The sequence below is a fragment of the Biomphalaria glabrata genome, chromosome 9 (genome assembly GCF_947242115.1).
Source record: "Biomphalaria glabrata chromosome 9, xgBioGlab47.1, whole genome shotgun sequence".
Taxonomy (NCBI): Eukaryota; Metazoa; Mollusca; class Gastropoda; family Planorbidae; genus Biomphalaria; species Biomphalaria glabrata.
The window spans coordinates 2,368,040-2,383,085 of NC_074719.1; the positions used below are offsets into that span (position 1 = coordinate 2,368,040).

The 15,046-nt window shown below is 34.2% G+C and overlaps 1 protein-coding gene across 1 annotated transcript in view; it reads right to left on the reverse strand.

The window, feature by feature from the left end:
• Positions 1 to 552: 552 nt before the first annotated feature.
• The window catches only part of LOC106064618 (tetratricopeptide repeat protein 28-like), a 30,667-nt gene continuing 16,173 nt past the window's right edge, over positions 553 to 15,046 (reverse strand). The window contains exons 16-30 of the mRNA XM_056040535.1: positions 14,438 to 14,623; positions 13,135 to 13,291; positions 12,268 to 12,434; positions 10,806 to 11,018; positions 9,294 to 9,441; positions 8,946 to 9,118; positions 8,564 to 8,667; positions 7,789 to 8,014; positions 6,469 to 6,554; positions 5,563 to 5,720; positions 4,690 to 4,801; positions 3,274 to 3,336; positions 2,965 to 3,041; positions 2,759 to 2,837; positions 553 to 2,030 (exon numbers count right to left, since the gene is read on the reverse strand). Coding sequence (XP_055896510.1) covers positions 1,794 to 2,030; positions 2,759 to 2,837; positions 2,965 to 3,041; positions 3,274 to 3,336; positions 4,690 to 4,801; positions 5,563 to 5,720; positions 6,469 to 6,554; positions 7,789 to 8,014; positions 8,564 to 8,667; positions 8,946 to 9,118; positions 9,294 to 9,441; positions 10,806 to 11,018; positions 12,268 to 12,434; positions 13,135 to 13,291; positions 14,438 to 14,623 — 2,186 coding nt within the window. The 3' untranslated portion in view covers positions 553 to 1,793. The remainder of the gene's footprint in view (positions 2,031 to 2,758; positions 2,838 to 2,964; positions 3,042 to 3,273; positions 3,337 to 4,689; positions 4,802 to 5,562; positions 5,721 to 6,468; positions 6,555 to 7,788; positions 8,015 to 8,563; positions 8,668 to 8,945; positions 9,119 to 9,293; positions 9,442 to 10,805; positions 11,019 to 12,267; positions 12,435 to 13,134; positions 13,292 to 14,437; positions 14,624 to 15,046) is intronic.

A 15,046-nucleotide genomic window follows, 5' to 3' on the forward strand; every position in this document is an offset into this window, starting at 1 on the left:
GATTATATATATATATATATATATATATATATATATATATATAGAGAGAGAGAGAGAGAGAGAGAGAGTAACACAGATTATACATATATATATATATATAGAGAGAGAGAGAGAAATGTCACACTGATTATGTAGGCACTATATTTAATAAAGAATAAAAAGTTATATCACTCAGGTTAAAAAAACAAAAGCTTTCATTGTCACAAGTAGCCCAGAGATGATTTTGTAGAGGTGAATAAGTTTTTAAAATATTTTATTCAACCACAATGAAGTTTTCTAAACTATTTTTAATATAGTTTTTCAATAATACTGACAAGTACTGACAATGGTGATCAAGGAATAAGACTCAACAAAAACAACATTTTGCTTTTTTAGTTGTTTTTTTAAATTTAATTACCTACATAAATTTAATTACCTACATAAATTTAATTACCTACATAAATTTAATTACCTACATAAATTTAATTACCTACATAAATTTAATTACCTACATAAATTTAATTACCTACATAAATTTAATTACCTACATAAATTTAATTACCTACATAAATTTAATTACCTACATAAATTTAATTACCTACATAAATTTAATTACCTACATAAATTTAATTACCTACATAAAAAAAGAAAAGTTTAGTTATAAATTAAGATATTTCCAACTGAAACTTAAACAACATTCAAATCTTTACTCAAACTTTTTCCTTTTAATTTCTAGCTTCAAATGTATTTTTTGTACTGCTGGGCCACAAACGAACCTAACATTCTAGACTGCTGGACTGTTACATAAATCACTTTTACATTGAGATAAATAAAATAAAGAAACATTACAGAGCCAAACTTATTTACACCATTACATAATATGGTTGGAATATTCAACAATTGAAACTTTGAATACTTAGCATAGAAGTAGATCTATATGACTAAGAAATGAACTATATCACAGATTTAGCTTCAACACGAAAGTAAACTTTTTCAACATGCTTGATCATTAATTTTTAAGTTAGTATCAAACAGAATATGTAAAAAACATTGAATAAAATGTACAAAATGAAGATACAAAGTTTCTCAATTTGTTGTGAAGTAGAAAAAAAAAAGGTCCACCTTTCAGACCTTGCGATCTATGGTGCAGATGATGTAGAGGTCATCTGTTTCTATTCAAGACAGTTAACAAGGGTGTCGTGGCCAGCAAAATGACAAACTGCCTTTACTTTCCCCAACTAATGTAAGTACCTATTAGAGTTAGGTGGGCATCCTGAAAGATCCTGAAATCAAAACCCCAGTCTAGACTGAGATTCAAGACCCCTTGGTTTGAAAGCACAGTGCTTTTAACACTCAGCCACCACACCACTAAATTATGTTGAGCTGGAGTTATTTTTGCAATTGGGAGATCACCAGTATATTTATAAACAGTAACTATCATAAACACATATTTTAATTAAAAAAACCCCCCGAAAAAACAGATCTTGTTATTAGAATGATTAACTTGTCATTGGAATACATCTTATCAAGGCAAGATGACCTCAGGATAAGCCATTAATCATAACATACAAATTGTCTTTTGATGTGGGAATGTAGCTAACATCTGAATTAGTGGTACTACTCAATGACATACATGATAAAAAATGCCTGTATTTAAAAACAAAATTCTACTCATTTCACTGTTTTTACTTTTGGTATTAACAGTTTCTCAGCTTTAATTTAAATGTAACATTCTGCATGTATTGCAAACATTTATTAAATTTCAATAATTTGATCCGCCTCTAATTGAACGCTAAAACTGGGAATGATCTCCCTTAGGAGTGTATGTATGGAAGATAGAGTTTAATCAGACCATCTTTCTTTCTCTGATTCACTTGAGCAAGTCTCTCCTGCAGAATGAAATGAGAATACTCTCGGCTCTGGTTTATGGTTCTTGGGGTCAGCTCCTTCTCAAAGTCTACTGGCACACGTTGTTGGGATGGGGAGTCTCCAGCCTTGACCTTGACTTTATGTTTTGATGTCGTGACAGGGCGCTCCTTAGCTGCTTTAGACTTTACAAAGCAAAACAAAAAATTAGGGTTTTCCCAAAGAAATGAAATCTTGACAGATGATAGAAAAGTCATACAATGAGATATAAGATAGCGCAGAACTAGTTAATTTTTTTGAATTAACAGTTGATTTTAACTTTGTGCAAGTAAATGTAAATCACATAATTAAACCAAGGTTTGTCTTTCAGTCCAAAGTTTAGGGAAAAGTGATGTATTTCACATAGCTACACAGTCCCAGCTGTGACCTACATATTTTGAGTGCATACATTACCACTGACAGCTGTTTATCTTATCTTATTTAATATAGACGTTACTTCAAAAAAGAAGATGATTACATCCTACGCGTCATGCATTTAGTCATGCATATTAACCAATGACTTAAATTCTGCCAAGTCACTGGTTTTCCTGGCTAGCTCAGGCAACCCATTCCATGCTCTAATAGCACTAGGGAAGAAGGAGTATTTGTACAAATTTGTCCTAGCATATGGGACCAGGGATGTGTCTTTATCTTTGTGTCTTTCAGAGTATTTTATTAAATACTGTTAGTCAGTTTAAGTTCTCTTTTCAACATCTACGCCTCTCCCCAGTAGGTATGGACAGAGTACAGGGATTGCTTTTTGTTGAACAGCTATACTAGGCACAGCACATATCCCATATGGGGGATGACCATACGTCAAAGCCAATATTTTTTGGTGAGATGAAAGGTGGTTGACGAAACAGTTTCTATTTACCTGTGCTGCTAAAGAAATTTGATGCCAGGTTTTGGCTTTTTCCATATGGCCTTGATATTCTTCATTCAGATTGGTCAAACTGAGAAAAGAAAATTCAAAGAGTTTTGAAAACAAGAGAAACTTACTTTTACAGCATTAAAAAGTCTTACAAAGTCAAACATTTCTATACATTAGTAAAATAGTTCTATTTTAATCTAGGCTTGAACCTTTTCGCCAATTTCATTTTCTCTGGCATTTCATCTTTCTGTTCAACAACTGACAGCCATGGGGTTGACATTTTCAACTGAAACACATCAAAGTGTTCATACGATTCAATTTTTAATTATACCAAAACCCAGAATCTCATCTACAAACAAACTGATACACATCAAAGTGAACATAAGTTCTAAGATTCAATTTTTGACTATACAAAAACCCAGAATCTCATCAAAAAAACAAACACATCAAAGTGAACATTAGTTCATAAGTTCAAAGATTCAATTTTTAAAGATAAAAAAAAACAAAGAAACTCTCACCTTATTTCTGGGAAGTAACAGTGGCATGAGAGTAGGCAGTTTGGGACAGTCATTGCTGGAGTCCTGCAACCATATTTAAACAAAACAATTCATTTGCCTGTACATGAATATAGCATAACGTCTAGATTTTTAAAAAAATTTTAAACACCAGAAAGAATGAGTAACATATTATAATATACTCAGAATTCATTCTTATTATAAATCTTGACCTTAACCAAGCCTCACAATGGGTATTTCAGTTCTCTACAAAGTACAGCACATGTCCCATGACATAAATGATTCTTTTAAACACTTTAAAATATCCCCCATTGTGACTCCAACTCTTCGTGAATGTTAAAATAAAAAAAGTTTCTTTTAGTAGATAGGTGTAGGTAATTAACTGCCAGAAAAATTTGCAAAGCCTATTCACTAACTTGCCAAAGCTTTAAAAAAAAATAAGAGTTCAATGGAGATGGCAATGATACCTAACTACCAGAAGAAAAAAATTGACTAGAGGGCTAGCCCTTCACAAATTCTGGTTATTTAAATACTTTAGAACATTTTTTTTTACTCTATTTGAGCTCTGGACAAAGTGGTATAAAAAAGGAAAAGTCATGACAGTCATGTGAGAATAAACACAGAAACAAGTTAAGATTAATGAACTTCTTTAGTGGAGCATTCAATCTCATTCTTAATAATAATAATAATAATAATTTTATTTATAAAGCGCTGTTAACAAACAAAATGTAGGCTCAAGGCGTTGTAATAACATTACAAACACAAACACGACAACAGAAATAAAAAACTAATCTAAAAAAGTTTTAATAAAACCCAGAAAAGAAAGGAAAGCTTGTGATATTAGTGGCAATACTGTTACATAAGAAATGCTTTAAAAAAAATGCTATTACATAAATGCTGACATCAGTTGGATGGTTGATGCCATGGCTATCTTGTAAAATAAATCAACAGCACAGAGAATGTACACCGCCAAATGTTCAGCAAAAGTTTCAGATGTTTCTTCAGAAATGAACATTTTACAATCTGGCCCAAATCTCCTGCAAGTGCATTCCACATGGCCATGGAGTGAAGTGAAGTGAAACTAAAAGTATATTGCATTACTTCAGGCATTAAATCTTGCAACATTTTGTTGCCATACCCCTCTCCCCCCCCCCCCCCACCACTCCCAGCTAGGTGGCTGCATGGTCATGTGGTATGAACTGTGGACTGTTGTTCAATGGTCTCAATGGTCATCCTGCAGGAGGGTTATTGTCTTCAAATTCTGAAGGAACATCCAAAATATATAAAAACAAACATTTGACCCAAAAGGAAAATGATAAAGTTAAATACAGTAAGTGCAGGAAAAATTTATTTTATGTTAAAAATTAATTTATCATCATTTTAGCCAAACAAAAAATATGAAAAGTTAGTTAGACTCACTTTAATTTCACTGTTTCGCCCCAACAATTTGACATCCAACTTGAATAGTAGGACTGGACTTTTATAACAACTGAATGCTAACAAGATTTGTAACATAGCCACTAACAGTTCCCTGGAAGAAAACAAATAACTTTCATGAAATAATGTGCTTACTATAACAATAACTTTCATGAAATAATGTGCTTACTATAACAGTAACTTTCATGAAGTAATGTGCTTACTAAAACATCCCATCCTAAAATGAAGTCTCTAATCTCACTATTTCAGGTGTCAATATTTTTTTTTTTACAACTATTGAATTCTTGAGAAATGCACAAATAAATTTTCATTCAGATAAAAAGCTTACTATTATTATTTTTACAATTATTACTATTCTAATGTTTAAAACTAAATCAGCCATGAAAACGAAAGACTAAGTTTTTTTTTCTTATTAATGAATATATAAATAGAATTATAACTAAATCTTTTTCAAAAGTTAAGATATCCTTCAATAAAATCAACCAATCAAAAAATACTCTGCCTAATTCTCTTTAGAGCATCTTTTGGCTTCACAGAGTATCCCAGTTCTTTTATCAACTCTCCATGACATCTTCTACACCCAAATTTGTACAAATACTCCCTCTTCCCAAGTGCTATTAGAGCATGGAATGAGTTGCCTGAGCTAGCCAGGAAAACCAGTGAATTTAAGTCATTGGTTAATATGCATGACTGAATGCATGACGCGTAGGATGTAATCATCTTCTTTTTTGAAGTAACTTCTGTATTATATAAGATAAGATAAGAATCTTACCATGCACTCTACTGGTAAATATAAAATGTAAATAGCACAGAACCATTCAAGAATGACTCATGTTACTATTCTCTAAGACTTACTTGTGATCAGGCGTCATGTTAAACGTCAAGAGAAGCCCCACCTGGTGGTAGCCAGTAGAGGTCAGCAGAGATTTAGTTCTGGGGTTGTGCCATAGTGGCTGGACAGTCAGGTCTGTCACTTTCAGTTGTATTTCTGGAGCATGTTTGGTTATACACAGCTGTTTAATAGAAAAAAAAATCACTTAATGTGGAGCTGTTTATATAAAACATAAACATAGTTTATAAACAGGTGTACACAATTGGTTTCATACACAACAGTTATATACAGTAATAGATTTTGTTGGCAGACTTTCTGTTTATATCACAAAATGAAACAAAGATGAATCTCTTAGGAGAGGAGATTCATTAAACAATTATAAAGTTATATGTTAACAAAATTTCACTCGAAATTTTAGCCCTGAGCAAATACTGTTGTTAATTTCACTTTGAATTTGTGTTCAAATGCTTGAGGTTTTGATTATTTAATTTGAATACAAATAGGAGCTTGATTCTTTATCAGTCAAACACATGGTGATTGTTGGGATTCCTCAATAAGAATGATGGATAACAATACACAATACATGGTGATTGTTGAGATTCCTCAAAAAGAATGATGGATAACATGGAACAATACATGGTGATTGTTAGGATTCTCTAATAAGATTGATGGATAAGAACACATGAAAATGAGGTGCAAAGACAACTTGAGGTGACCAGCCTAAACATCAAGATTGCTGAATATTTTCAAAAATTGTTAAGTAATATTTGAGAATAATGTCTAGATTAGAAACCTTTTTTAAATACTAAATTTGATTGTATTTCACTTCCATATACAAATGTAGTTACATAATATAATACTCTGTCCTATTAACATATGTAATGTTAGGAATCCAAGTCAATGCTTTATATAAACATCAAGTTACTAACCAGATCTATCAAGTTTGAAATGTTGTCTTGTGAGAGAGGAAGAGTTTCACAAAGGGCAGTAACACAGCTGCTACTTGAAGATAACTCTGAAATCAACAAAACAATATTCTCACAATCACTGCTAGATCTTTAACACACATAAACTTCATAAACTACACATGTTCCTCCATGTTCACAAAAAGGTTACTTCTATTCAATCCCATGTACACACTATGTCACCAAAAAGTCCAAAGACATTTTTCCTATGCAATACTTAAATATTACTAGGTTTTGATTAATATGTTTTGGATGTTCCCTCAGGTTTGATGATTATTACATCCTAGTCCAAACCTCTAGCAGGATGGCAGAGGATGAAGACAGGCAAGGCCCATCATTAGGACCATCGAAACGACAGTCCAGTGTGATAATACCACAGGACCTGGCAGCCATCTAATTGAGCAGACATTAATGAGATTTTTTTGGTAAGCATTTAGAGAATGGATAATTATTGGCTTTTTTTTTATTACATTATAGCATGAAATTTTGGGATGGCATTTAATAATGACATCCTAGTATGACATCATACCACGATATCTTATTATAACATTTTATAATGACATCATACCATGATATCTTATTATAAACTGTTTTTCAAAGCTACAAAATCATATAATGGTATCATAAAGGAGTCCTCATAATGACATTAAAGCATGACATCAAAGAATAGTGTATTTTATTATATTATTTTATTATTATCTTAGTTTAACATCTCATTGTAATATCAGAGTTTAATACTGTGTAGCATATTGCTCTTATCTCTCCTCAAGTAATAAAAAACACCACCTGATTTTTAGGGTTTGGGATTTGTTTCACATTTGTCCCTTAGTCTTTTGGCTTGTTGGGGCACCACACATGATATGTTTACCATCTCTCTCCATTCCTCTCTGTCTTTTTTCCAGGGAGAGCTTCTCTCTCATTGACAGGCTTGTCAACTCTTTGACATTGTCTTCTCAACGCTTCTTTTCCCTGGTACTGTTCCCTGTAGAAAGGTCTTATAGAGCCCTGTAGACCTCATTAAATGGCAGTACAATCTTAGCTTTTTTTTTTTTTTGACGTCAGAAATTTTTCTTGGGCCCCACCACTATGAAGATCATGATAAGGATTTCCTCATTTGGAAGGGTGGGAGGTGAAGTGGGAAGGGGGGGGGGTCCCAAATTTCATTTTTATTACAGAGCTACCCTGAGATGAACTCCAATTGGTGGCAAGGCTGGAAGGATACAGAGCTACCCAGATGGATCTCAAAACATGACTTTGTGGGTTAATTTCAAAACTGTATCTCACCTTTTGCTGCTCTCAAGACATCATAGGTTGGTATTAAAAGCTTGTCTGTGTTCCAGTGGGGGAAGACAACATAAGGCTCAGTGAGTTGCGTGCCCTTGGGCTGAAAGTGAAAACCTAACCATTTGAGTAACTCCAGGGCCTTGGTGTCAGAAGCCAATTCATTGTTCAGTACACATAACTGAGAGTTGTTCTCTGGTGTGTGAAGCCTCTTCAGTGCAGCATCCATCTAAATCAAGCATTGAATAACATTGTAGAACAGTACAGTTCTTATGAAAAAAAACAACTTTTTTCAACCAAATGTAAGTTAGAGCACAAGTTAAACTTGGCATTGACATTAAAACAAATCATCCATTTATTTTCTTGCTTTGTAAACATAATTCTAATCACTCAATGGTTGTCTGCCTTAGATAGTACTTGAAATAAACAATTACATTTTTTTATTGATTTATTTTTTTTAGACTGAAAGCTTAACTCTTACAGATAAAATATATACAGCTTTGGAAAAAAAAGCCTTGAAATAAAAATCTATATAATCATATTACTGAGGGGCCATTTAGTTTAACTAATGCTAGAATAAATAATTATTTTCCAATAAATATTTTTTTTAATTTATTAATAGTTTTTCTTTTAAACATTAAAGTAAAAGAAATACTTATGTACCAAGAAAATATGTACCATTTGTATATTTTTATTTAAAAAAAAACAACTTAAACTTATTGTAATAGTTAAAAGCATAAAACTGAAGTTTCCTAACTTTAAACAATGAAGAGCTCACCAAATCAATAAGACAGGGGATGACTTGAGGTCTCTTGTAGCAATCTTGTAACAAACTTTTGACTTGTCTCTGTAACAGCTCAATGTTTTCTTCTTTTGTTGGGACTGGAAATAAAAATGAATTAATTAATTATTAATTAATTATTTTTCATATAAAGTACTAAGTACCTATTGAAGACTTTGTAAAACTATTAATTCATAATCTTTGTGACATTAAAAAATGCCTGCTCAATATTGTTGGTTGGCAGGGAAACTAAAATCCCTATAATTTTTCAGGAAATTAATTTATTAATAAAGTTCTATAATCTAATGATTAAAGGCCAGGAATGACCAAACGTAAGACATTTGGTTTTCTTCAAATGTCAGATCTATGCATAACCTACCAGTTGGGACATCTTCAGGTAGGTTCAAGACAGGTTGAACAGACTCCTCCTCCACCTGTCTCTCACAGCTGTCAATCAACTGATCAAGCTCCGCATGTCTGATCTCACTCAAACTAATCTTTGTGTCTTTGCCAATCAATTTAAACCCAGCCCAGTGACACACATGGCCCCTCCTACACATAAATAAAACCATGGATGTAAATGTACATTTGTTCAATTATTTTTACCTTATTTACACATTCAACATAGTTTAGAACCAACAATGTATCAACTTCAACACATTCAACACATACAGTAACATAACACATTTCTTTCACTTCCTAGGTCCCTCCCCCTCAACAAAAGTACCTTTTATGTTCCCTGATGGCCTTGACCCCATTACTAAGAGCCTCAGATATAAAGGCAGATTTTTGTAAAGTAAAATAAAAATGGAAGAAAAATGTGTGAAGCATGTCGTCTGCTATTGGCCACATACAAACCAGCACACTAGTAGCTCCTGGGGAAATAATAGGATAGAAAAAAAATCTGAAAGTTATTAGTTCATAGGATTGGTTCATTTAGATAGAAGGGACTTTGAAGGCATGATTTCATTAAAGACAAAAAACAAAGGTAATAAATGAAATAAAAAAAAACATACATTTAGTTTCATATTAAGTCCAAGTATTGTCATTGTGTTGTTTACGCTATGGCACCCCTGTAATAATGCAGTGGGTACCGAGTCACATAGGTGTGACTGGCAACACAACTGCAGACTCTTTGGCCCACCAGGGAGGGCAAATTCCACCCACTGAACAGGCCGCAAGCTTTCATCAAGCCCTGGCTATAATACAAAAAACAGAAATGGAAAAGTGGTTTGAGTGCTGGGACAAGTCCCAAAAAGCCCGTGTAGTCTGGGAGCGCATGAGGCGCCCTGACCGCACTTCCCCGTGGTGGAGACTGTCCAGGCCTGAGCAGGACAGGCCACTGTCCTGTTGGCTCATATTTCTCGCGGCTATGGCCAAATTTTGATTCACTGTGCCCCCGCTGCGGGGAAGAAGAGGAAACCGTGCCTCATATTCTGTTTAACTGCCCCAGACTAGCTGATCTCCGTCTCGACAGGTCTGGGAAACCCAAAATTCTCGACCTGTATGGCGACATTTATGCACTATGCAAGACAGCAGGGTTTCTGTCCAGAGCTTTTGCAAGAGAGGATTTGAGATTCTCAAGCCCTCACTCTAATGGAGTTTGATGATGATGATTGTGTTGTTTACTTGTAAACAGCTATGAGCCTATTTATGCATGCATGTTATCTAAAGGGCAGATGATGTAAAGGTTATCTGTTTCTTTGGCCTACAGTTAACAAGGGTGTCATGTGCCCAGCACAACGACCAACCGCCTTTTCTTTTCCCCAACATTAGAGATAGGTGGACTCAGAGGTGCCCAAAGACCCTGAAATGAAAAATCCAGGGAAATGAACCCGAGACCTTCAGTTCATGTTATTCAGAAGTAAATTTACAAGTATATTAGGATCAGAATCTAAGATCCACATTGTTCTTCCATCACAAGCTTGAGCTTTACACTTCTTAGCCTGATAGATTTAAATTAAACACACAGACATTAGCTGGGAAAAGTACATAATTGTTCTGCTATTCTATGTACTTTCTTTAGGCATGTTCAAGGACTTTAGATCAACATAAACTAAGTAATGCAAATATGCATAAATCAGTCAACATTGTTATTAAGAGCTGGTAAATGTAGATTACAGAACTATAATTGCACTGTTCCACAGGTTTGGGTAAATGGATTAGAACAGTTTCATAAGCTTTTCTTTGTAGTAGATGAATACAAATTTTGAAGTACAAGAGTGTGTTTTTTATTTACCAGCAGAGAGAAAAGCATTAGCCAATTTCATTGGACACTCCTGGTCAGTTCTGGCAGCAGAAAGGCCACTCGTTGATAAAACCACAAGCTTAGCTCTAAGCTTTAAGCTTAGAATATCTGTGACTGTCACAAGATGTGATGAGTCATCGCTGTCCTCTTTGATAACATCGGGAGTAACCAGCAGCCATCCTTCCTGAAGACAAGCCCAAGTAGCTGAAACATTTTTCACAGTATATGAATTAGTATTTAGTAATACCTGATAAGTATTTTATTAGACCTAGACTTTACTAGATAGATCTCTATAGTCTCTAGATCTAGATATGATCTATGCTGTTTAAACAATCATCAGAGAGATGGAAAACGCCATAGTTTCCGACGGTCGAGGACAGATGCAGACGGCGAAAGGAAAATCTAAATCGACCACCTGCAGACAATGGTTATGCTTGCCTTGGGTGTGGCAAAACATGTAAGTCACAATTGGGGCTGCACAGCCATGGGAAATACTGCATTCCTCACTGATCTTCGGACTCAAAGACAAGCCTTATTATTATTATTAACTGATAAATTTAGTTAGTAGAAGGTTTACTTTAGTCTTCAGTTTATGTGCAGTCTTTCTATTTGTGACTTACTATAATAAACAAGAGGTCATTATAAAATTAAAAGGGCTGGCAATGTTTTCAACCTAAGTTATAACAGAAGATAATTTTACCTTTATTTCAGACTTACAAAAACTAACTGTATAAGATAAGTTCATAGTCGATTAGAAACAAGTCAATGCCTAGTGAGGAGATAAGGTAGTCAATCTATAATTGGGTTAATATTTTGAAAAGTCAAGTAATTGTGATTTAAGTTATTATATTTCTATGTGAATTGGTGTAATTCAATGCATTCTATGGATATATATGTATATTTGTAATAAACTTAATGTGTCTGCTGTGACCTTCTTCCCTAGTGCTATTAGAGCAGAAAATGGGTTGCCTGAGCCAGCCAGGAAAAACAATGACTAGGCTGAATTTTAGTCATTGGTTAACATGCATGACTAGATGCACGACACATAGGACATAATCATCTTCTTTTTGAGGTAATGGCTGTAGTTTATAAGATGAAGATGTGTCATTTAGTCGATGTCTGAATGTTTGATGCACAAGTGTCTCACACAGTCCTCCATCCTGATGAATCTTACAAATATAATCATAAGCACGAGCCCAATGTCAAACATGGTGACAGGGATCTAGTCTGTTTTGTCAACAATCTAATGTGCACATAGAAATTCTTAAACCCTCTATAGCAGCCTGAAAAGAGAACTAATTAATTTTAGAGCTAGCCAATTTGATTTGTACTAAAACAAAATTGATGCTGTGTTAAAAGTTACAATAAGTTGGTTCTAAAACTAGAGAATATAATAGTTGTAGAATATAGTAAGTACCGGTATATTTTAAAGTCATGGTTATTATTGACCTACCTATATGAACCAGTTCTGCTGTTTCCAATCTTGACAAAAGTTCATGTCTGGTAGAGTTATCCCCCACAACCTTGTCAGTGCCCAGGCATCCAGCCACCAATGACAACTCTGCGTCTGCTTTTTCCAAATGTGACTTTGGTTTCCATTCTTTGTTGTGAAGTCTAATTCTAAAAAATGTCACAAGCTTCTATTTTAGATTTCTAGCAGAATTAAATATGTATGGCTTGTTTCTTACAAAGACTGATGTTAATTACAAAATTTCAGTTTGCCACCATTTTTTAAGCCATTATTATTTCAAGAGGAAGCATTTTTTGTTGAATTTTTTCCAACATATGACTAGTGATTGTAAATAACTTTATGGAAATACAAAAGCATTGGAGTGTTTCTGGACACTATGAAAAGTAGATTAAATCTGATACCAGATCAAGAGTTGATTGGTATTTTCTGAGAGCTGGCTGATTCATGGAAATCCCAAAGACAATGATGAGCTGAGCTTTACAACTTCTCTACATGCATAAACTATATTGGGTGGCCTAGTGGTATCTATAAGCTAGGATCTATTCACCCTATTTCCCAGTGGAGAATCATCCAACAAGTACAAAGCCAACATTTTGTTTTGTTTATTTTACAGGTTTCTGATGTTTCTTCAGATTTGAAGACTATTACAAATTTGGTTAAACCTCCCCCAGGAAGATGGGGAATGGCATTGGGCAGGGTTTGAACCCAGGATCATTGGGACAACCATCTAGAGTGTATACCAGGCAGCCATCTATGAAAATCTCTAGAAGATATGATGTATAAAACTCAGACCATGTAAAAATAGGTGATGAATAATGTTTTTATTTTTTATATGAAATTTTAACTTACGAGGGATGAACATTTGGACAGCCAAAAACCAATGCATTTCTCTGGTCACTGATCTGCTTATAGGATGTGACATCATGTGTTGAGGATATGATGTCTGTGTGAGTCCAGGTATCAGAACACAGAGTTGTGTAAGTGTGTACTGCTAGCAACTTTTGTCCTGTGTAGATAAACATTTGTTGTGTAAGTGTGTACTGCTAGCAACTTTTGTCCTGTGTAGATAAACATTTGTTGTGTAAGTGTGTAATGCTAGCATCTTTTGTCCTGTGTAGATAAACATTTGTTGTGTAAGTGTGCACTGCTAGCATCTTTTGTCCTGTGTAGATAAACATTTGTTGTGTAAGTGTGTACTGCTAGCATCTTTTCTCCTGTGTTGATAAACATTTGTTGTGTAATTGTGTACAGCTAACATCTTTTCTCCTGTATAGATAAACATTTGTTGTGTAAGTGTGTGCTGCTAAAATCTTTTGTCCTGTGTAGATAAACATTTAATACTATCAAGTGAGACAGACATATTAACAAGATGTCTGACTAGCACAGCTGTCAGACAGTAGTCAGTGCTTCTATGCTGTCCAAACCAGACTACAGATTATTTGTGAAGTGGTCCTGCCAGTGTAGGCCCATTACGGAGAGAAGGCACCTTCAGTAAAATTGTTTAGGGAAACATAGATGCCTCCTATAGAGCGCCCAGGTCTCAGAGCCATACAAAAGTGTGGGGAGAACCACTGCTTTGTAGAGACTGATTGTCAGTTGAAGCAGACATATTTACCACGCATACAAGATCAAGTCAAATAACCCTGATGATAATTTGTAAATACTCCTAAAGAGACTTCTAGCCTAATCTCATCATGTTCTATTCATGGTTTGCCTAATCCAAATTTTAATATGCGAATCTGAGGAGTGCACAGCTGAAAGATAATTTAAACGTGAAAATGTAAATAAAAAAAAATAATTAAAAAAAAGCATTACAAACAAACCAAAAAGAGGGCTTGATAAACGCTGCCAACTGAGGTATGGAAATTCAATATACGGAGTTGAGTTTTCTAACAAAAATTTATTGAAGGGTCACAAAAAACATACAATTTATCAATTTAAACTAAAACCTTTGTTAACTTCCCTTGGCTCTTAACAATGACTTTTTATTACTGTACTTCTGTAATATTATATTATAACATGTACCCTTAACCAAATTACTAATGCATTTATATTACAATAATTATGATTATGCCCCTAGAAAGTACCCCTAATTTAAATACTTAATGACATCAAGCAGCACAAACAAATGGACTTGACTGTCATCCTTTACCTGGAAGCGTAACAAAACTTGGATCAAAATTATTTTGATTTGTTCCGCTTTTCTTGGAGGTGTGGCCAGGAAGAGAAATTTGATTGCTGTCGGATTTGGAGGTCAGCTTGAGACCAGCTGAGCTCTGTGGCCTGTGGGCTAGAAGTCTTGGGTTTGATACTTCTCTTAGATTTATTTTCGTCTCAGCTGATACAAAAAACCAAAACAAACTTGAGCCAGATAAATTAGATAAAAGAATATGGAAAAAAAATACATTTAAAAAAATTAGCTTAGCATTTTTTTCATCCAATTTATGTCAGCAACCTAAAGATGTGATCAGCTTTTTTTAAAAACAAGAAAGTTCTTGACTACTGAGTAAAATTGTGCAAAATATGTAGGTCACAGCTGGGGCTGCTTAGCCATGGGAAATACTGCATTCCTCATTAAACTTCTGGCTCAAAGACAAGCCTTATTACAGAGTAAAAGATTTTCTAAGTTCAAAATATTAGTTTCTAGTAGGTATTAACATAAGACATGTCTTGCTATTCATGTCAGTCATGTCTTGCTATTCATGTCAGTCATATCTTGCTATTCATGTCAGTCATGTCTTGCTATTCATGTTAGTCATGT